Below are 22239 nucleotides of genomic sequence, written 5' to 3'. Positions count from 1 at the left end.
GATAAAGTTGCTAGAATGTTTATTTTGATTTTTTTGCATGAAAATAACCATTATTATTTATTTTTAGGTCATTTAGAATTATTTTTCAAAACTTAGTAGTAACGTTAAGAATAAAATTTCAGAGTTAAGAATTCTTTTTGAAAATCTGGTAGTTATTTAAGAATTTCACAAAACCTTATCTGGAGCTCTGATTAACTTATCAGATAAAAGTTATTAAAACAACAAGATATTTAATTCTCCACATGGAAGGAGATGCCCTATCATTGTACTTTTGTCAACAAACTCTAGAAAAAAAACAAACTCAGCCTTAACCTGAAAGTGATGCAGGTGGAATCACACACCAAAATCAGGTATAAAGTACTTGAAAGCATATAGGAAAACACTTGGAAAAAAAAATCAATGGGCTGGAACAGGGGTGGCGAAATCTAAACAAGAGGCCCATGAGAGCCTGAATCGCTCTACTGCTATAAACACTGTGCAAGTTTGGAAAGAATAAGATGGAAACTGTGTACTTCATCGCGCAAACAAGGAGAATTTTCTCAAATTCAAGGGGAGATTATTGTGTACTTATTTCTCCGATACTGCTCATATTCAATAGGGTTCAAGTCCTCATTGATATAAAGATACTGTGCAAATTTGGAAATAATTGGATGGAAACTGTGGAATAAATTGCGTAAACAAGCGGGATTTCAAATTTTTCTCATATTCAAGGGGAAGTCATTCTGGATTTATAACTTCGATATTGCTCTTTTTTTTAAAGGGTTTGAGTTCACTTTGATACAAAGACACTGTGCAAGTTTGCCAAGAATTGGATGAAAATTATGGACTTTATCACATAAAAAAACTGAATGTTATTTTTTCTCAAATTCAAAGGGAGATAATTCTGGACTTATAACTCCGATATTGCTCATTTTCAATAGGGTTTGACTCATCATTCAGATAAAGACAGTGTGCAGGTTGGAAAATGATTGGATGAAAACTGTGGACTTTATTGCATAAACAAGCCTTATTTCACAATTTTCTCAAATTCAAGGGGAGATAATTCTGGACTTTTTACTCTGATGTAACCCATTTTCAATAGGGTTTGAGTCCTCATTAATATAAAGACACCGAAAAAGTTTGAAAAGAATCGGATGAAAACTGTGGACTTAATCACGTAAACAAGAAAAAGTCTAACGCATGCACAGACGGACGGACGACGGAAACCACTAAAAATAAGCTCTTCAGGCCTTCGGCCAGTCCCTTCTCGAAAAAGTGCACTAAATGCGCATTTAATGCGCATTAAATGCGCTTTTAATGCGCATTAAAGCGCATGTTATTGGCACCGTATTTTTTGCTGAAAAAAATATGGTGCCAATAACATGCGCTTTAAAGCGCATTTAACTAAACAAGTGCATTTTTCTGTTCAAATAATACACTTTTTGAGTGTATAAATGCACTTTTGTGTGTATTTTAAAGTGTACTTTAGTGTTTTTAAGTGAATTAATACGCTTAAGTGTATTTAAGTGTATTAATTCGCTTACCGTTTTTTTTTGTTCCCCAAAAAGTACACTTGAAGCGTATTTTAAGCGTTTTAATTTACTTAGGAAAACATGAAAAAATACACTTAAATACGCTCTTGTGTATTTTTTGAAAAAAATACGCTCTAGTGTATTTTTTGAAAATTTGGGGGAAAAAATACGCTCAAGTGTATTTTTTTAAAAATACGCTCTAGTGTATTTTTTGAAGAAAAAAAAACGCTCAAGTGTATTTTTAGTGTATAAAGTGCACTTAAGTGTATCTTTAAAAATGTCTATTAAAAAAACATTCATTTGGATATGAAAAGTGGCCGGTTTTAATATGATCTGAGAGAACAACAGCAAATAAACTTTGAAATAAACACATTTATTCACATAAATCATTTTAAAATAAACAAGTAGTTAAGGCCATTCTATGGGTGCTTAAAAGCTTTTCCGCTTTCCTCTGCAACTGCTTCCCCCTGTCCCTATACTTTTGGTTTACATTGTTCCATACAAAGAATGCATTGAAAAAAAACATGTCAATATACAATTTTTTCAAACAATATCACAATAAATAACAATGGCAAATAAAATATGTTGAAAGACAAAGACATACATGTAGGCTTACCAAATTGTCAAATAGCAAAATAGTTTTTTTTAAATCTTTCTCAATCCTCACATGGTTTTTAATATTGTTAAAGATTTTTTCTTGCCAAACTTGTAATGTGGCGCACAAATTATTTAAGTTTTTCGAGTTTATATGAAAAAACCTAAAATGACATCAAAGATAATTCGTTCTTATTATTAAATATATAAGCACTATGGACATGAAAGCACATTTGAGATCTACATAACTTTCCAAACTTGGAAATATATACAACCATTTACAACTATTTACTCACAAGTTATCTCAGTTTTAACTATAAAGGGGACATATCAACAGCTAGAACAGTATTTTATAGTCTGAAATAGATTTATTTATTAAAAATAACGTTATAAATAATTTCTAAACACAAACACTTTCAGAGGGTAAGAGAGACATTCGGAGGCCGTGGGAAAATCTTAGGAGTGACACAAATTCAAATAAACTTGTAATGTGGCGCAAAAATTATGTAAGTTTCTTGAGTTTATATATCTAAAAAAAATACATTAAAGATAATTCATTCTAATTATTAAATTTATAAGCATATGGACAATGAAACGCACACTCGCTAGGTTTTGGCAAACAATAACCTGCTCAGTAAGTTTTTGTGGGTTTTTGGCAAGGTGGTTTCCTGTGGGTTTAAACACTTTTTTGTATTAAAGTATGTTAAAGTCTTTTACAATTTTGTGCTGATATGTTTCAGTAAAAAAAGTAATAGCCCCATGCAGTTTTAAGGGAAAAAAACACAATGTGCAGGAAAATCATCTTTATAACACAAACAAATATGAACATAAGAATTGTACACTTCATTATAAAATGAGGCATTTGTGGAAGATTGTATGGAAAAAACGATTAACCGCAGTGTTCCGCAGTGGGTCAATATATTTAGATCGCAGCTGCTGCAGAGAACTAGGTCACAGCTGTTGGGGGTACCTGAACCGCAGTGGCCGGAGGAACCTGGACTTCAGCATTTGGAGAGACCTTGACCGAATATGGTGGTGGGACCAGTAGTCCAGTACAGCAGCCATTTGAGAACACGACCGCAACCGCCAGGGGGACCTGGATGGCAGCCAGTGCCTAGACCTGATCTTGGCAGCTGGAGGGACCTGGAAAGCAGCATGCGAGACCGGAAAAGCAGGGGCTGGAGTGACATCTACCACTGATGTTGCTTGTGTCCTTCTCTTCTTAAGGATCTTGAATGCGTATTGATCTGCAAAAGATAAACATGATATCACACACTATCAAAAGGGCGAGGCATTCTTCATACTTGTTAAATTGTAAGGTTTTTGTTTCACTTAACTATGAAATATTGCTGTAATGGTAATCTTGTTGCGATTATAATTAGAAATTTAAATCAATGCAAGTTTGTTTGCTTGTTGTTTTTGTTTGTTTATTTTTACAATTTTTTAATCCTGTGATCAAATGTGACTAAACTCTTATCATCAAAGAAATAGCGTTTTGTAGACAATACAGTTTGAAAATGAACTAAGATGCGTGGTCTCATTTGGCTGTCTGGACTCGCTGGAAGTGTGATGCATTTTAAATGCAATAACCTGTATAGTTTTACCTCTCAACAAATCCAGCTTTTCTTAGTCAAGTACAGCCCACTCTCCTGCTTCACTCTAGTTGGCCAACTCTTGAAGGGTAAAAACCTGGTGTTAAAGTCCATACATCAGTCAGTATCCCCCTGTTTCTTCCTTTTTTAGCAGGTGATAATGCACATTCTTTCCTTGGGGCAAGAGTTTTACCTTTAAAATCAAAATATAAAAGTTCTCATTGAAATATGAGGGAAAGAAGTCCATTCAGTAATGACCAGACTTAGCTATAAATAAAGTTTAAGATGACAATAACCATAAAACACAGCCATAATAATTCACTGTACACAACATTAACACTTTTTAATTTGTATATTTATCTATTTTTGTTTCAATTGGTGTTAGTTTTCCTTAAAATTACAATGCATTTACTTATCCTTATACCAGAGACAATACATAAACATGATAATGATCATAATTAATTCAATGAACTTAATTAAAAAAGGGATGCAGAAATAAAAATACAAACCTGTTACAACTGTTCTTCAGTATCCAGCCACTTTGGACCTCCTTTGATTTACTACATTGTAGTAAATACACTTTGTTTTCATCACACAATACTTCATGCTGACAGTATTTCAAGACATTTGACACTACAAGTACAATTTAAAATCTTAATTTGCTAAATCATGTCTAAAAATGTAGCTCATTATCAGTTGCTGACACCTGCTTGTTTAAACAAATTTACTTCCTGTGCCCTAAGCCAATCAAAAGTGGCTTGTTTTCAAAACAAAAACTATCAACCAATCAAAAGTATGCAGATGATATGCACCCCTTTGTTAGGCATTGCTGCATCACTGATAAGAGATTAGTGTTTATGATGCATATTTGATTTAATTGGGGGAGAGCTGATCTTTTATCTGTTGTGTCAGCTTGAGATATATCTACTGATAAAGGCACATTTCAACACCAAAATATTTATGGAATAATACACATCACTGATAACAATTCTTCTCTTTGTGACCTTAAATTGAATATCATTACTGAGAAATGACAATCTGTTTATTGTTTATGAAATCACAAATTACAATACATGCACATAACCCTTAGCATATTATATTTATTTGTGAATATTTCAATTTGACATACTGAAAGGTGTTAGAAAATTATAATTCTATTATAAATATTATTTTAATTGCCTTTAAAAAATGTGTTTAGTAGACAATGTGGTAGATATTAATTTTATTTGGGTTAAATATCAGTATAAGAAATTTGAGAAAATATAATTTAAATATTAAAAATATTGAAAGTGTCAAAAATATTATGTGGGCTTTCAAAAATATTATGTGGGCTTGCCAGAAGCCCACATAATATTTTTGACACATTCAGTATTTTTAATAAGTGACCCACAGCCTGATTTAGTTGAACTTGTGCTTTTTAAAGCTGTTAAGCATTGTTGTTAAAAAATTTATTATGAATAGTATTTTTTTCTTGATGTTTTCAAATAATCAATAAACATTTGATAATGTCATACATAACACTTGTATTTGTGTTGTTTTTGTAAATACTACAAAATTTTTACTACTAATATATAATGTATGAAAAGTATAAAATATGTTCAGACCCAGAAAAGATACACTTATTAATACACTTAAATACGCTTAAATTGAAAAGACACACTGTCTTGGAAAAGATATAGTTAAAAATACACTTCCATTGAAAAGACGCACTCAATCATATAAAAGTACAGAAAAAATACACTTGGCAATTCAAAAGATTATGAAAAAACGCGCTCTAATTTCGAAAAATACACTTTAATGCACTTAAGTGTACTTTTAAAACGAAAGACGCAGAAAAAATACACTTTTTTGGAGAAAGCGCAGAATAAATGCACTTCTTAAAGTGTATTTTGTTAAAAAGCGTATTTTATTTCGAGAAGGGGTAGAGCTAAAAAACTATACTTGTCCACGGACAACCATTTAGGAAATTTAAGTTGTCCTTTTCTGAACTACACTTGTCCGTTTATGTTTATAAGAGGGACAAAATTGTCACAATACCAGGTTTTCAATTTGAAAAAAAGTCTGATAAAGGGAGACAACTCAAACTAAACTGATTGTCTATAATTAACCCCCTTTGGTTTTTTTTCAAAATAAATCTATTTTTAGTTGTGGCGACCTTGACCTTGGAGATATTGACGTAGTTCTTTCGTGTGACACACCTTCCAATGATGGTGAACAAATGCAGGGTTTTTTTTCCACTTTTTGGGAAGATAGAATTTTATCGGCATTTTCATGAAATTGGGAAAATAAATTCATTAGCCTTTTTTTCCACATGGAAAGTCCACTGATTATAGGGAAATACTAAATTTGATATAACTCTTTATAATCATTCAAATTAAAAGAACAAAATCATATAATACTTTGTTAGATGTAATTGAATTGAAATTGAGATAAAAATACGCATTAGAATTCTTTCTAAAAAAAAAAAAAAAAAAAATTTTTTTTTTTTTTTTTTTTGGAAATTGTGAATTTTTTGCCACATTTTGGGAAAAAGTATACTTTTTGTGATTGGGAACATAGCCCAATTTCGGCTATACAATCGGGCCAAAAAAAAACCTGAAATGTGCCAAATGATTTTAAAATCTTACAATGAATGACATAGTTATGGCCCGGACAAGCTCATTTATGGCCATTTTTTACCTTTGAACTCAAAGTTTGACCTTGACCTTGGAAATATCAACGTAATTATTTCATGCCTCACACCATCTAATGATGGTGAACAAATGTGCCAAATGATTTTAAAATCTCACAATGAACGACAAAGTTATGGCCCGGACAAGCTTGTTCCGCCCGTCAGCCCACCCGCCCGCCGACATTCGCCAATCTAATAACCATTTTTTTCCTTCGGTAAACCTGGTTAATAAATCATAACACAATTACTGATCAATTTAAAATATTGTAAAATCAATCAAAATGACTATAATTTGCTTGTTTCAGTTACATGTATTTCCATGGGACATTCTTTAAAGCAGTATATTATAAACAATATAAAGACTTTCTCAAACTTTTAATCTTGCAAAGCAATTGTTATGAAAACATGTGTTACACATACAGTATTAAAATCTCAAATACTTTTATTTTGTTGCAATTTCCTATCAAAGTGTGTCAAATTACTAACACGGTCTCATTTAGTTGTCTCATAATTTTTCATTTCTCTGTCACAAACTGTGAAGTAGACTCCAGTAGTTCAATCGTATTCTTAACAATTAAAAAAAAAAAACGCTCCATTTTTACTGATAAAAGTCATCTGTAATAACACGGTAGAGGGTGTTTTGATTATCTTTGTCCTACATGTATACTTTAATTTCCGTCTGATTGTACAAATAAAGAAACCAGTCTGTACATGTACACTGTTTAACAGTTGGGCTGAATGTTGAAAAAGCGGCGCACGTTCCTTTTTTGTGGGCAACTACATGTGTAACTCTGTATTTAAGCTTGATTTCTCCGCAAATAGCACTGACAATGTAATCTCGTGTCAACATCAGGATTCGTAAAACTTATTTACGGCGTATTTTTATTTTATTCCTTGACCCGATTTTTTTAAAACTGGTCGTCCACGGAAAAAACTATACTTGTCCACGGACAACCATTTAGGAAATTTAACTTGTCCGTTGCTGAACTACACTTGTCCGTTAATGTTTAATAAATTATAAACGCATTTATTGATTAATGTGGACTATACCAAAATGAGTATGATTTGCTAGTTGTGTATATAGTTGTATTTCAATAGTACATTCATTATAGCAGTATATTATAAACAATATAAAGACTTTCTAAAACTTTTAATCTTGCAAAGCTAGTGTTATTAAAACATGTGTTGAACATAAGTAAATCTGTGAGCCAAGTTTCTTGAAAAGTTCTGGTGCGTTTACTTACATCATATTTTTTATCATAATCTTTCTTATTTTTGGGGGGGAGGTGGACTGCTCAAAGCTTCGGGTTTCTGCTCCGTTGTTGAAGATTTAAAAAAACTAAATGTTCCATTTTTACCATTAAAGTCGTCTTAAATAACAAAGTAGACCGTGTTTTGATTATCTTACTTTGATACTTTTTATTTCCGTCGGATTGTAAAAATAAAGAAACCAGTCTGTACACTGTCTAACAGTCGGGCCGAATGTTTAAAATGCGGCATGCTCCTGGTCTCTTATAGAATAAGGGAGATCACTGCGCAGGAGAGTGCCCGTATTTTAGCTTGATTGCTCCGCAAATAGCAATGACAATGTATTCGCATGTCAACATCCGATTTTGTAAAACTTAATTACGGCTTTAATACAATGTTTGTTTTTTTTGTATACCTGGACCCAACTTTTAAAAAACTTGTTGTCCACGGACAACTTAATTGAAAAAAATCAGTTGCCCAGACAAGCAAATGTACGACTCAGGCAACTCGGACATTTGATTTCGCCACCCCTGCCCTGTGGAACGAAACTCAAACTTGATCTTTAAGTCAACAAAAATCAGGTAAATATCAAAAAGCAGTTAGGAGAAAAACTTGGAATACCTAACAGACAGACAGACAGACCGACAGAAAGACAGACAGTGCAACTGCTTTATGCAACCCTTTTGAGGGCATAATAATTTAATCACCAACAAAGGGAAGTGATAGTTGTTGTTTTTATCAGAATCACTTATGCTCAAGACAAGTCAAATATTTTTAAATTATTTTTGGTGAATATAGTGCATTGCTTTGGCGGCTCCGCCTTTAGGCCGGCTTTAGTTTGGAAAAGAGATAATATTATTCATAATTGACAGAAGATACAAAGTTGGCTCTCAAAATATTCTGCGATGTCGATATCGCTTTGATCTTAAGAAAGGCTGGTTGCAGAAAAATACACTTATCTGTACATTTCAAGCGCCCCACTGAGTCAGATTTCAAAATTCAAAAAGACAAATCTGTGTTGTTAGTTGATAAACATGTATTTGTGTATTGTACTAATGCGGATTATGTTCAGTAGCTGGTGTATTTCAGTAGTTTTAGACTTGTAAAATTGGCACTGAACGTTCGGTCATATCAGAGCCGACCTAGCATTTCTACGAGTTCGAGAAGTGTTTTTTTGTAATTCATGTTGGCAAGTAGCCGTTTTTGGTCATTTTTCATCAAGAGGCAACCTTACCCAACAAAATGTTACATAGTTTACGACAATCATCTGCATTTAGGCAATTAATGGCTTAGAATGTTGATGCAGGTGATTTTCCTGTGTTAAGAGATACCTTCCTTGTATATATATATATATATATATATATATATCAGACTTTTTTTTGTCGAAATGATGAAAAATGTTATTTTATGACATATTGCTAGTATTAAAGTGATTTGGCCATGCGCCCTATACCTGCGGCCTGGAAGGGCAGATGTCTGCGCCCAATACCTGTGGCCTGAAAGGGCAGATGTTTAACAATCTTCACTCAGTTTAAAACTTGTAAGCTCGACTTTTTCATTTAACATAATACTTCTTGTCAGCACAGAATATATTCTAAAACTATCAAACATAATGACATACTTTGACATCGGAACACATCAAATAAAACAATTATGACTATTGCATATAAAATATGAATAAAAATGTTAAATTATATTGCCCCACCCACTTTTTATCAGAAGATGAATATCTTTCGACTTTCATACATACCACAAGCACAGAGGCACGAAAACGTTACTACGAAAATTATCATCGTATCCGTTACATTTCTCACATTCCGTTTAATGAACCATAACACTTAAACATCCTTAAATATTTCCAATCCATTCTGTAAATTAAATATCAATTTACTTCACAGATACCGCATCCTCTCGTTTGAAACGTGATTTGCATAATCCACGAGATCAAATATGGCAGCGCCCATGGAAAGATCCAATTTATGAACGTCAAAGGGTCATTTTGTAGATCTTCAGAGAAGTTAACATGAGTCTAAGTAAAGAGAGCAGAGAAAACTTTTTTGAGAGACTGTTAAACAACTATCAAAAATGGTTAAAGGAAAAACCGTTGCTGACAAAGGCATGCACAAGGTTTGAAAAATGTTTTGTGTTGTTATTTAGCCTTTAATTTCGATAAAATAGTTACGATTTTCCCCCATAAACGATCATTGATTAATTCAAAAAGGACCTCAGCATTCATTATCAGCTAAGTCATTATTGCATCCGATTAATACATGTACCTCTTTGAACATAATTTCCTGCTTAATGACACATTAATCCATGTATTAAATCCAGGTGTTTTGATAGGTGTTTGGAATAAATGTGTCATAGAATAAAGCATAATTTCCTGTTTATTCAGCCTCTTAAGAGTGTAACCTGTGCGAGGTGTCGGATGCTCCCAAAAATGTGCTCCAGAATTTTCAGAAATTAAAATTAATTTAACAATATTTTAAGTGCGCCAGAATAACAACAAGGTGCGGGTCGTTCTATGAACACTATTCCACCAGTGGATTATAAAGTTTTCAGGACATTTTGTGTTTTTCAATATTCTTTTGGACTCAAAGTTTTGCCGCCATTACCCCACCTACCAGCTAACACAGCGAGCGGTGCGCGAACACGAGGGCAAGATGGCCGCCTTCAGGGAAGTGAACTTTAATCTTACTTTTTGTGCAGTAGTAGTTTTCTTTATTGCTATCTCATGCAATATTAGTAGCCCATATGAAATATCCAACCAGGACTCGGAAACAAACAGTTTATTTAATCTGTGTACTTCATTGAAACTTAGAAGGCCATGAACTCTGCATTTTAAAAATGAACTGAAATCGTGTGTGCTTATATATTTGTTATTAATACAATCCGGAGATATTGAAACCAACCCAGGCCCAATTAAATATCCATGTGGAATTTGTCATAAAAATGTAGGCTGGAACTCCAAAGCTATCCAATGCGACGGCTGTGACATTTGGTACCATGCAAAATGTGCAAACATAGGACCTGACTCGTTTAAGGCACTAAATCAGTCAAATGTATCTTGGATTTGTTTACTTTGCGGAATCCCTAACCTCTCGTCATCCCATTGTATTGACTTAGATAGCTTCGCCATAGAAAACCCTTTCCAACCATTGAACCCAGATATACTAACTACAGAACACAGCAGTGTAGGACCTTATACTACGAACAAGGCATATTATTCATCAACCCCTAAGCGCGGTAACATCACACAGGACATAACCTCCAACATTTCAAAGATCATCATCGACACTATTTCTTCGCACTCAAATAGCATAGAAAGCGAACTAACATCATCATACCTAGGTACCTCTTATGTCCCTGAACCATCCAGTGAGGACAGTAACAGTAACCATCAAGACCCGATCACGCAAGCAGATGAAAACTATCTTAGATTGCTCGTAATAAACTTTCAAAGTGTACGGAACAAAAGAGCGGAACTTTATAACATCATATCGAGCTGTGCACCCGATATAATCATAGGCTCGGGAACCCATACTAACAGTGAATACTTAAACGCAGAAATCTTACCGCCAAACATACCAGCTGAACATAAATACCAAATATTTAGGAAAGACAGGAAGGAACTTATTGACAAAGGCGGCGAAGGCGGCATGATAATGGTACGACCAGAACTACCCGCTGAAGAATGTTTAGACTTAGACTCTTACTGTAAAATCATATGGACAAAAATCACAACATCGGTTAACGAAACGGTACTTGTCGGCGCATTCTACAGAGAACCAAAATCCAAAGCAGATGCACTAGATGAACTAAACAAATCATTATCCTTCATACAAAACAACCAAAACTACAAAAACATGAAAATATTTTTAGGAGGCGACTTTAACCTTGGCGACATCAATTGGGATGTAGGTGGTACATGCGTTGGAGCAAGAGACAAGGCTCAGTGTGATAAGCTAATCCAGATAAGCTCTAATAATTCACTCGAGCAGATTAACACTCTACCAACCCGACAAGGCAGGATACTAGACCTAATACTCACAAGTCATCCAACCCTAATACAACGCCACATCACCCCTCCTCCAATTGGATTGAGCGATCATGATATTCTATCAGTTGTTACCAGCATTAAACCGATTATTAGCAAGAAAGCCCCGAGAACTATCTTTAATTACAAAGAAGCAGATTGGATTAAAATCCGGAAAGATATGTCAGATATTAGTGTTAACTACCTTCAAACGACTTCATCAAAAAAAGTCGAAGAAAACTGGACTAATTTCAAAGACGCATTATTCTCAACCATGGAAAAAACATCCCCAAAAAAGTACTGAAAGGAAAACCAGACATACCATGGATGACACATAAATTGAAACGGATGATAAATAAAAAAAAACTGTACAATAGGGCCAGGGAATCTCAAAGCAGCAAAGACAAAGAAACATTTCATAAATATAGAAAAACTGTCAGAAATGAACTACATACATCTTACTACAATTACATCAGTAGGCTAATTGACCCAGAAAATGACAAAGCGGGTAAAAACTTTTATAAATATATTAAATCCAGGAAACAGGACACTATGAGCATTGGAACCTTAAAAAACAACGGACGGATTGGTGAAAGCGCGAAAGACAAAGCCGAGATGCTTAACGAACAATTCTGCTCTGTATTTACTAACGAAGACCTTGATAACATTCCAAATAAAGGTTGTTCACCACACCCAACCATGCCAAATATTCAAGTTACAGCCTAAGGGGTATCAAACTGCATCAAACGACTAAACGTAAAAAAAGCAAGTGGACCAGACAAAATGCCAATCTTTGCACTAAAAGAAACATCGGAAGTAATAACTCCAATCCTACAGAACCTTTACCAACAATCTCTAGACACCCACGATATACCAAAAGACTGGAAGCAGGCCAACATCGTACTTATCTTCAAAAAAGGAGACAGAACAAAACCGTCAATATATAGACCTGTTAGTCTGACAGCAGTCGTCTCAAAAATGCTTGAACATATAGTTGTCTCTCAAATTATGAAACATCTAGATATTAACAACATACTTCATGAAAACCAACACGGGTTCCGCACTAAAAGATCTTGCGAGACACAATTACTACTGACAACTGATGAAATTTCCAAACATATGAACCAAGGTCTTCAGGTAGACATGGCGATACTCGATTTTGCTAAAGCGTTCGACAAAGTCCCCCATCGTAGACTAGCCGAAAAAATGTCCTTTTATGGCATACGTAACAACACCTTGTCCTGGGTGAGCAATTTCTTAAATGACCGATTACAGCAAGTTGTCATAGATGGCGAATCTTCTAACCTATCCAAGGTAACTTCAGGCGTGCCGAAGGGAACCGTTTTAGGACCAACATTATTTCTTTTGTTCATAAACGACATTGCCACAAACATTTCTTCATCTATTCGTCTATTTGCCGACGACTGTGTTGTATATACACCAATAAGATCCAAAGATGATCATTGTCTACTTCAGAACGACTTAAACACCTTAGTCAACTGGAGTACTACCTGGCAAATGCAATTTAACATTGACAAATGTGCAATCATGAATATAACTACAAAGAGAAACATCTCAAAATTCGACTATAAAATGCAAGGAACGTCACTTGAAATTGTTAAAAACCACCCCTACTTGGGAGTTGAACTCAAGGAAAAACTGAAATTTAATCTACATATCGACAACATCACCTCAAAGGCCTCCAGTGCCTTAGGTTTCTTGAAACGCAATCTAAGACATTGTCCTACACGAGTCAAAGAACGCGCCTACCACACACTAGTGAGACCGAAATTGGAATACAGCTCTACAATTTGGAATCCTCAACAAAAAACACAAGTGTCGCAAATTGAACAAATCCAACGTAATGCCGCCAGATGCGTACTTGGCAAACCGTTTAATTACCAGAACCCTAGTAGTGTAACATCTATGATCCAGGAGTTGAATTGGCCTTCTTTGGAAAAACGAAGATACAACGCTGACTTAGTACTTATGTATAAAGTTGTGCACAACCTAGTTGCAGTTTCAACATCTATTCTGCCTGTTCCATCAGTTCGGCACGAGATGAAATTCATTCCTTATCACTGTAAGATAAATGCTTATCGCCTACCTGACCAAGTGCTTCAGCTAGACACTGTAGACAGTTTTAAGGCTGCTCTTCAGCCGGCAGTGGTGGTGTAATCGGCTATCAGTAACAATGTAAAGTGTACATACAAGTTGAACATTTTAAGTCACATTTTATTTTTGGGAGCATCCGACCCCCCGCACCTGTACAGTCACCCGCACCTTCACCCAATGTCCAATTGGATTTTGTGAAGTACCTCATCGAAGTCGAAGTCGAAAAAAAAAATTCAATATCAAATATATATAGGGTGCATCGCTTTGAACAGCCATTACATCATGAATTGTGCAGCGATTTCCATGAACTTGGTCTTATTAAACACATAAATGAATTTCCTGTCTGGAAAAGTACATATCTTGCTAAAAAAAATTCAGTTGATGTTTTTTTAAGAAATAACAAGATACACCAGTCGCGTGACCTGCTCATTGATGATTTGACCCGATCAAAGCCTTAAATTTTCACGCAGTAAAGGGCATTTTCCCTGCAAAATTCAAGGAACTTGGTACATTGTACCTTAAATCAATTAAACTAACATTTGAAAAAACATTCTGACCGTACTTGCTGTTACCTATGCATCAAACATAACTGTCCAGCGCTTTTTGAAACATTTGTTTACATACATGTACCTTTCAACTTGCGGATGTTTTAAACACACGAGGGATTTCATTGGTCCAACGCGAAGGTGTGTCTTTATCCCCACGCTTTTTGAAAAAAAGGTGGGGATATTGTGGTGATCTCCACCGTCCGTCCGTCCGTCTGTCCGTCCGTCCGTCTGTCCGTCCGTCCTGGCCACTATCTCCTCCTACACTAAAAGCACTAGAACCTTGAAATTTACACACATGGTAGCTATGAGCATATGTGCGACCCTGCACTATTTGGAATTTTGATCTGACCCCTGGGTCAAAAGTTATAGGGGTTGGGGTGGGGCCGCGTCAGAAATTATCACTCATTTTTTTAGGTTATTTTACATTTACTTCTTTATTTCTACACCGATTCACTTCAAATTGATACTGGACCTCACCTATGACAATACGGTCAATCTCAACCATGCATGGCCCCATTCCCAACCCTGGGGCGCCCCGCCCACATAGGCCACACCCACCAAAAATTTCCATTTACTATAATTTTTTCATTTCTACACGGATTCACTTCAAATTGATACTGAACTTTTGTTATGACATTAGGGTCAATCTCAACTATGCATGGCCCCAATCCCAACCCTGGGGCGCCCGCCCACATAGGCCACACCCACCAAAAAATTCCATTTACTATAATTTTTTCATTTCTACACGGATTCACTTCAAATTGATACTGAACTTCTCTTATGACATTAGGGTCAATCTCAACTATGCATGGCCCCATAACCAACCCTGGGGCCCCGCCCACATAGACCACACCCACCCAAAATTGCCTTTACTATAATTTCTTCATTTCTACACCGATTCACTTCAAATTGATATTGAACTTCTCTTATGACAATACAGTCAATCTCAACTATGCATGGCCCCATTACCAACCCTGGGGCGCCCCGCCCACATAGACCACACCCACCCAAAATTGCCTTTTACTATAATTTCTTCATTTCTACACCGATTCACTTCAAATTGATACTGAACCTCTCTTATGACAATACGGTCAATCTCAACTATGCATGGCCCCATTACGAACCCTGGGGCGCCCTGCCCACATATGTCACACCCACCCAAAATTGCCTTTTACTATAACTTCTTAATTTCTACACCAATTCACTTCTAATTGATGATGAACTTCTCTTATGACAATACGGTCAATCTCAGCTATGCATGGCCCCATTACCAACCCTGGGGCACACCTAGGTCAAACATTCGGCGTGGGGATACGCGTCGGCCTCTGCCGCGCCATTTCTAGTTACTCTTTAATATTATTAGTTGGATCAGGATTATGGGGGTTTACATCTAACAAGAGTTTTCTATTGCCATTTGTGGTGATATCGAAGGGTTCTACCGCAGTGTATTTTACTGAATCCATGTTTGGAGTGTCGGATAAGTCATCTTCAGTGAAGAAACTGCTGAATGTTAGTTTAGAATCTAAGCTTTGCTCGTTGGGTCACTATGACCGACACCCTTGTTTTTTAGGATTTGGATCCTGGTCTTTTCGCATCTTTTTCTGCTAATGAAAGAATACAGCTTCTTTGGAATTTTGTCACAAGTGACTGGGTCTCTCACATAGTTGTTATATGCCATTTTGCATTCCTCCTGTGTGTCTTTTTGCAGCTGCTTATACTTGGTTATGTCATCAGATATGCTGTTGAGTCGAGCCATTCTACAGGCTTTATTTTTCCTCAGTGAGAGGAGTTTTACCTTCCTATTGATCCAAGGTTGGTTGAATCTACTTGATATAAGTTTTGAAGGTATATTTTCCTGAATGATTGAGAAACAGCCTGCAGGGCCCTCAATCTATCAAATCTCAATTTTTTTATTTTTTTTTTTAATAGAAAGATGTGTCTCATGATTATTATATCTCTATTTCAATTAAATCTTTTCAAACATACTAAATTATGAAAAATGCAATGAATATAGTGCAAACATGTACAAATGAAATAATGAGAGAGTAAGTAAAAAATTCCACCAAAAAGGGAAACGCCGCAAAAATTCCCCCTCCTAAGGGCTGCAGACCCCTTCCCCCAAAGTAGTGTGAGGGCCCTGTCAGCTATCCTTTAAGGCGTTCCACGTGGATATTAGGTCAGTTGACGTACTGCTTTCATGTGTAAAGGTGGAGGTGAATTCATAGGTGGCAGCTCTTATGTCCTGGACATTCATTTTGTACTACAGAAGAATCTACGGCTCTAGCAGTCGCTTTCTGAGGGACTCTGTAGCTACCTCTAGTATGAATACAATGTTGCTATCACTCACTATTGGTAGTGGCTTGCTGGGAATTACAGTGTGTTCTTGTTGGAAACTAGATGAATTGTTCAGAGCCAGTGTCATAGAGGAGATATAGAAAGTTCTGCTTTAAATTATTACTGTAGTTTCAGGAGATGATGGTTTGGCTCCGTATCTCAGTGGATAAGGCGCTTGCGTTGAAATCTGTCTGACAAATAAAGGCTTAGCCCGGCATTAAGACAAAGGCTTTCCCAGTCTATTCGGGGAGGTATTAGTCTCCTGCAAACCAAACTGTAGAGTTTGGATGCTGGGTGTGTAGGCTGTTTAGGGTATCATTCATCTCTTGCATGTATTTAAGATCACTGCTTGGAGGCCTGTATTCAGCTGCAACAATTAGTTATTGGTTTCAGCTGCATTCTCTACTGGTTGCAGTGAGTTCTATGTTTGTCTCGACTTGGAGATCATTTCCAGCTATGCTGTCTTTAGTAGCTTTTATGACTCTGCAATGTGAATCTTTATGTTGTTCTTGTCTCAAATGAATATAGTAGCCCCGTAAGCCCGCTGGTATGACCTCCCTCTCCCTCTCTCCCCCTCTCCCCCCCTGTCCCCTCTCCCTCCTCCCTCCCTCCCTCCCTCCCTCTCTCTCAAAGATGCAACTGTGGAGCCAAGTCTCATTTCCTATACCGGTAATGATCTCTGGGTTGAGTTCTGAGAGTAGTAGCCAGAATGGCTGCCTTTGGCTTGAATGCTTCGGAAGTTGACAACTTTGACCCTTAATGTGGACAGCTGGGCTGTTTGAGTAGGCTGTTCTTTTGTCTATAAGTTGATGAGGTCATAATCTATGTGTAAATGGATGACATTCTGCTGAAAGATTGAATAAGGGAAGCAAGTGATTCAAAGTATGTGTCACTGATTATGCTGTATGAGTTGCTTATTGCAATTGATGTTCCATTGTTTTCTAAAGTTACATGAATGTAATTTTAGGAAATAAGAATATAAATGAATTTGTAACAGAGAACAAATTCTGAAATATTAAATAAATAACATTCTTTAATTCAGACATGATATCCTAATCTGTATACAAATGTCATGTATCTCCAATTTTCAGTGGATCAGTGTCTGCCCTCGGCAATGTCATATCTCAGAAGGTTGCTCCGCAGCCAGGCGGGAAGATTGTGTGGCGTAGCGTGCTATCATATGCAGCTTTTGGGTAAGCATGCTTAGGGACAGTTTATGATTTGAGATGTTGATTACATTATATATATAATGAATAAATGCTGTATTATTGTGCATGTTTTTGGATTTGTCAAATTATTATATAAAGCTTGTACAAGATATTTTATTCTTTATGATATGTGATTGAATATCCATTTTGCTTCAATTTCAGGTTTTGTTTGAGCGCTCCTATTATCCACTATTTTTACATCTGGCTGGAAAAGATCCTTCCTAGGAAAGAAACAACCAGTCAAATTGAAAACATCAAGCGGCTTCTCATAGACAGATTTATCTTTACTCCGCCATTTATACTTCTGTTCTTGTATGTTGTCACCATTCTTGAGGTGAGATGTGCTTATGCAAGTTTCTATCCATCCATAGTGCATCAAAAGAAATGTTTTAAATGTTGTATTGCATTGCAAGGCTTTATAATTCATGTTAAGTTAAGAAAATTAAAGCCACAAATAAATATTTTTCATGTATTTCGTAATTTTGTACTGATTAAAAGCATGTGAAAATTAGACTTGATGTACAAAATCATGTCATATGAGCAAAGCTTGGGCTTAGATCTTTTCTTTTGGTTAAAAAAATGTGGAAACTTTTTTTCGCTGGAATCATTTAGATAGGTCAGTATTGATCTGTTAAGTGTGCAGTTATTGTATACACCTTTGCATGGGGTTGACGTCGGCCCAAATTCAGCTTCCAGAATGCTGATTTAGCTGATGCCATTACCAAAATGAGTTTTGTTGACAGCTGGAAAAATCTATTTCGGCTTCTTGCTGAAAAATTTATACCATACAGTAGCTCGAAGGCGGAGTTAACTGATAGAATGACAAGATTTAAGTTTAAGATTTATACATGCTGTGTATTAGAAAACAGCGTACATGCGGATTATTGGAAGTCTAATTTAGGGACTTCCACCAGTTTGGGCTTAATTCAAGCCCAGACGTCCACTAACGGAAGCGCTGAAAATATTGCAGTATACATGTACTTATGCTAGAATTGAATAGAAACAGAAAGGAAACCCTCAGTACTGCAAAAATCCTTATCAATGTCTCTGTTATAGAGTTTATAATCTACAATATACATTTAGAACAATACCCCATACAATAAACAAAAAGCAAATCTCACCAACAAAACATATTTTGTGTTTGTTGTGTAGCAATATATAGAACATGCAAAGTTCTAGTTTGGCATTTTTTTAGCTGTAAACACTGTCTGATTTTGTTACATTTTATGTTGAAAACAGTTGTTTATTATAAATCTTTGCCATTATTATCTTACATTTTAAAGAAATATAGTGCCTTGTTGTCAAATATAAGAATCCATATGAGCTGTGCTCTGTGAAAACGGGGTTTAAAGGCATCTGCAGTCTGCAAAGGCTAATTGGGGATGACACTTTCTGCTTTTATGTTGTTTTTTTTTGTTTAACTCTTTGCATGCTGGGAAATTTGTCCTCTGCTAAAATTGTGTCTGCGGAATTTCTAAAATTAACATTTTTTTTAATTTTTTTTTTTAAAGAATACTATCAGAATAGCAAACAGTTTGGATCCTGATGAGAGGCCACGTTCTGTGGTTTCTCATCTGGATCCAAACTGTTTGCAAAGGCCTTTAAAATTCGGTTCCAGCGCTGAAAGGGTTAAAGAAAGTCTCCTCTTAGCAAATGTTCACTTTTGACGCAAAGTGTCATCCCTTCACAGAGCATGGCTCATATGTTTTTATTGTTCACATTCAGGGTCATGGTTCTGCAGTTGCCATTAAGAAGATCAAGGAGCAGTTCTGGACAATCCTGAAAATGAACTGGAAAGTGTGGACATTGTTTACATACATAAATGTTAACTACATTCCACAGAAGGTGAGAAATCAAATGAAATTTCTGGTTAACTTGTTCTGAAACAATTCTTGTTATAAATGCTTCTATTTTTATTTTTTTACTCTAATTGATAATACCTGTACAAAGGGTGCATTTTCAATCTGGTACATGTAGTAAACATAAGCACATTATTCCCCTACATACAAAGCTTAAGAGGGGTTACTGTATATAAGAGTCATTACGTCTGTCATTTTGGTGATCAGTCAGTCCAACGTAAAATCTTATAGATTTTTGTAGAAAACTACATCAAAATTTCTTAAAGGACACTCACATTGAATATGTCATCACTATAAATTGCAGGTGTGCTAAAAAAAATGTCTGCCCAATAATCCATAATATTTTTGCACATTCTGGATTTGTTTGCCTTTGAATGTAGCTACCAAGCAATGCATGGGTGTAAGACACTTTGTGATGAACCTTAAGTATCACTTATACATCTTAACCTTAGTTATAAAACTATTTTTATTATTTTCTTTTCAGTACCGAGTGTTGTTCGGGAACATGGTTGGTCTCTTCTGGTCAGTGTTTGTTGCCTTGAAGCGAAGGCAGATGAGTGCCTGAAGAGACAAGCCAGTACTTTTACTGTGAAAATGTTGGCCGCGTTTTGCTTGGGTTAGATTGTTATAGACAATTTAATTTTTGTATTATGGGATACATGAAAGAAGTTAACTTCATACTGTGTTAGAGTCTTCAGTAACTACAATCTAATGGTCCTTAAGTTAAATTAAATAATTTTCATGTTTAAAATGTACAAGCCATTGATTGGTAAAAAAAAATTAAGTTAAGTTTGTGATGAATTCTGTTTACACTTGTGGGCTCTGCTTTTGAGCCAAACATCTAAGTAAACATATGTTGTCATTCATCAATAATACAAACATATATAAATGTAAGACTTTCTTAGTATATCTACATGGAAGCATATTTATTTTGAAATTTCAATGAACCATCGGATGACAAAATGGTATTATTTTAAATCCTGTATTACAATTCATTGTGCATAATTATACAGAGTATTAAACTTATATATATTTATTGTGGTTTATTAGTACAGAAAAGTTATTACATGCATCTTTGCTTGATTAAAATAAGCATTATTGCAAGTACAGCCTTATTCTGAAAATTTCAGATACGGCTGGTATTGAGTGAATGTTTTTCACTAAAACTTTCTTTAATCAATATAATGAACATTTTAACAATGACTTTAGTCAATCATTTTTCCTTAGTCCTAAAATCAGGTTGTGCAATTGTTTGTTAAGACTTATATAGGAATATTGCCCTTGCTGGCATTTAGAATTTTTGTTTGGTAAGTCAGAATTTCTGATCTACCTTGCAATGAAATTTTATGGTTTTATATTAGATATTTGTTATAAGCTCACCTGAGCTTTTGTGATAATCTTTTTTCCATTTTGCCATGTTAATCTTTTATCCATTTTGCATTGTTAACATTTACCGTGTTAAAACTCTTGAAGCCACATGTATTGTCCAATCTTCATTAAACCTGGTCAAAACATTTTTCCCAATGATATCTTGGCTGATTTCGAAACTGAGTCACTTGAGGTCAAAAAGTAAGTCATTATGTCAAGTCAAATTAATAAAAAAGCTTGGTAACGCTCTTGAAGTCGCATTTAAAGGCCAATGTTCATGAAACTCTGTCAGAAGGTTTATTCTTATGGAAGCATGGTGTAGTTCTTATGAGCTGCCCAAAGCCAATCTCGTGTTCCCTCGTAAATGTTCAGATATCGTCGCGTGAAATTAACATGGAATATATTTTAACACAAAAAATAAAAACTGGCATTTTGTATCTTGTTAGATCTGTGTTACCAGACAACATCTGGAGTTGAAATTTGGCTTTGTTATAAGGAACACACTTTTATGTGTAAACTTTATATTTTGAAATCTTTTTAGGAAATATTCGTTGATTTTAGTGTTAATTAGGCTTTAACATTGAATCCAAATTATATTTTGTCACAAATATTTGTTTTATAAAAAAAAATCGCATTATATTATCATTTTATAGCAGAGAATCCAAATCTGATCTGTAAAAAGCCCCATGTTTTAATGGGTTGTTTAACTTTGCTAAAGCATAGTTTTTGGTGGCCAGCACAAGGCAATTAATCAAGGCATCATCTATGAACAATTTCAAGAAGTCAAATGTCTCCTAACTGGTTGTTTCAATGCTCAGCTGTGCACGACCTGTAAATGAGGCAACTAATGGTTGAGAAATTTTGATTGATTTTAATCGCTCAATGTCCGGCACAAAGTAAATCATTTAAAGAAGAAGTCACTTTGCCTTTATGAATTTAATGTGCCAAGTTAATATTTTCATCATTATTTTAATGATATCTTGGCTGAGTTTAAAAAAAAAATGGGTCTTTGAAAAATAATGCCGCCAGGGCAGTTTTTATTATATAGCTGCAGTAGGAGCTTGTTAACACTTTTGAAGTCACATTAGTTCTAGTGAGATATTTGCAGAGAAAAAAAATTGTTTCAGTTCGTTTGAAAACATGGCTGCCTCGGGG

The 22239-nt window shown here is 35.3% G+C and overlaps 2 protein-coding genes and 1 long non-coding RNA gene across 4 annotated transcripts in view; 1 reads left to right on the top strand and 2 right to left on the bottom strand.

Moving 5' to 3' along the window:
* The window catches only part of LOC127856171 (uncharacterized), a 44137-nt gene extending 34602 nt beyond the window's left edge, over window positions 1–9535 (bottom strand). For both annotated transcript variants that reach the window (XM_052392239.1, XM_052392246.1), the window contains exon 1: window positions 9367–9535. In XM_052392239.1, coding sequence (XP_052248199.1) covers window positions 9367–9409 — 43 coding nt within the window. In that variant the 5' untranslated portion in view covers window positions 9410–9535. The remainder of the gene's footprint in view (window positions 1–9366) is intronic.
* On the bottom strand, window positions 1865–4687 carry LOC127856487 (uncharacterized). The gene is made up of 3 exons (XR_008038064.1): window positions 4207–4687; window positions 3710–3890; window positions 1865–3352 (listed from the first exon to the last, which is right to left on the bottom strand). It is a non-coding gene; the product is annotated as an uncharacterized LOC127856487 (long non-coding RNA).
* Window positions 9536–9539: 4 nt separating the features above from the next.
* On the top strand, window positions 9540–20394 carry LOC127856450 (peroxisomal membrane protein 2-like). Its single transcript, XM_052392667.1, has 5 exons — window positions 9540–9743; window positions 17741–17842; window positions 18020–18191; window positions 19583–19702; window positions 20201–20394. The coding sequence occupies exons 1-5, from the start codon at window positions 9640–9642 to the stop codon at window positions 20279–20281; spliced, it is 579 nt and encodes a 192-aa protein (XP_052248627.1). The 5' UTR covers window positions 9540–9639; the 3' UTR covers window positions 20282–20394.
* The last annotated feature ends 1845 nt before the right edge of the window (window positions 20395–22239 follow it).

This window comes from Dreissena polymorpha, chromosome 1 (assembly GCF_020536995.1).
Source record: "Dreissena polymorpha isolate Duluth1 chromosome 1, UMN_Dpol_1.0, whole genome shotgun sequence".
Taxonomy (NCBI): domain Eukaryota; kingdom Metazoa; phylum Mollusca; class Bivalvia; order Myida; family Dreissenidae; genus Dreissena; species Dreissena polymorpha.
The sequence above is the reverse complement of the archived record's forward strand: the minus strand, read 5'-3'. Positions and strand labels throughout refer to the sequence as shown.

What these genes read in the sequence shown, in the direction of transcription:
- LOC127856450 (XM_052392667.1), top strand. Translation starts at nt 9,640, where the DNA reads ATGAGTCTAAGTAAAGAGAGCAGAGAAAACTTTTTTGAGAGACTGTTA. An exon ending in CTATCATATGCAGCTTTTGG is followed by an intron (nt 17,843 to 18,019) that starts GTAAGCATGCTT and finishes CTTCAATTTCAG; the next exon opens with GTTTTGTTTGAGCGCTCCTA. An exon ending in TTAACTACATTCCACAGAAG is followed by an intron (nt 19,703 to 20,200) that starts GTGAGAAATCAA and finishes TTTTCTTTTCAG; the next exon opens with TACCGAGTGTTGTTCGGGAA.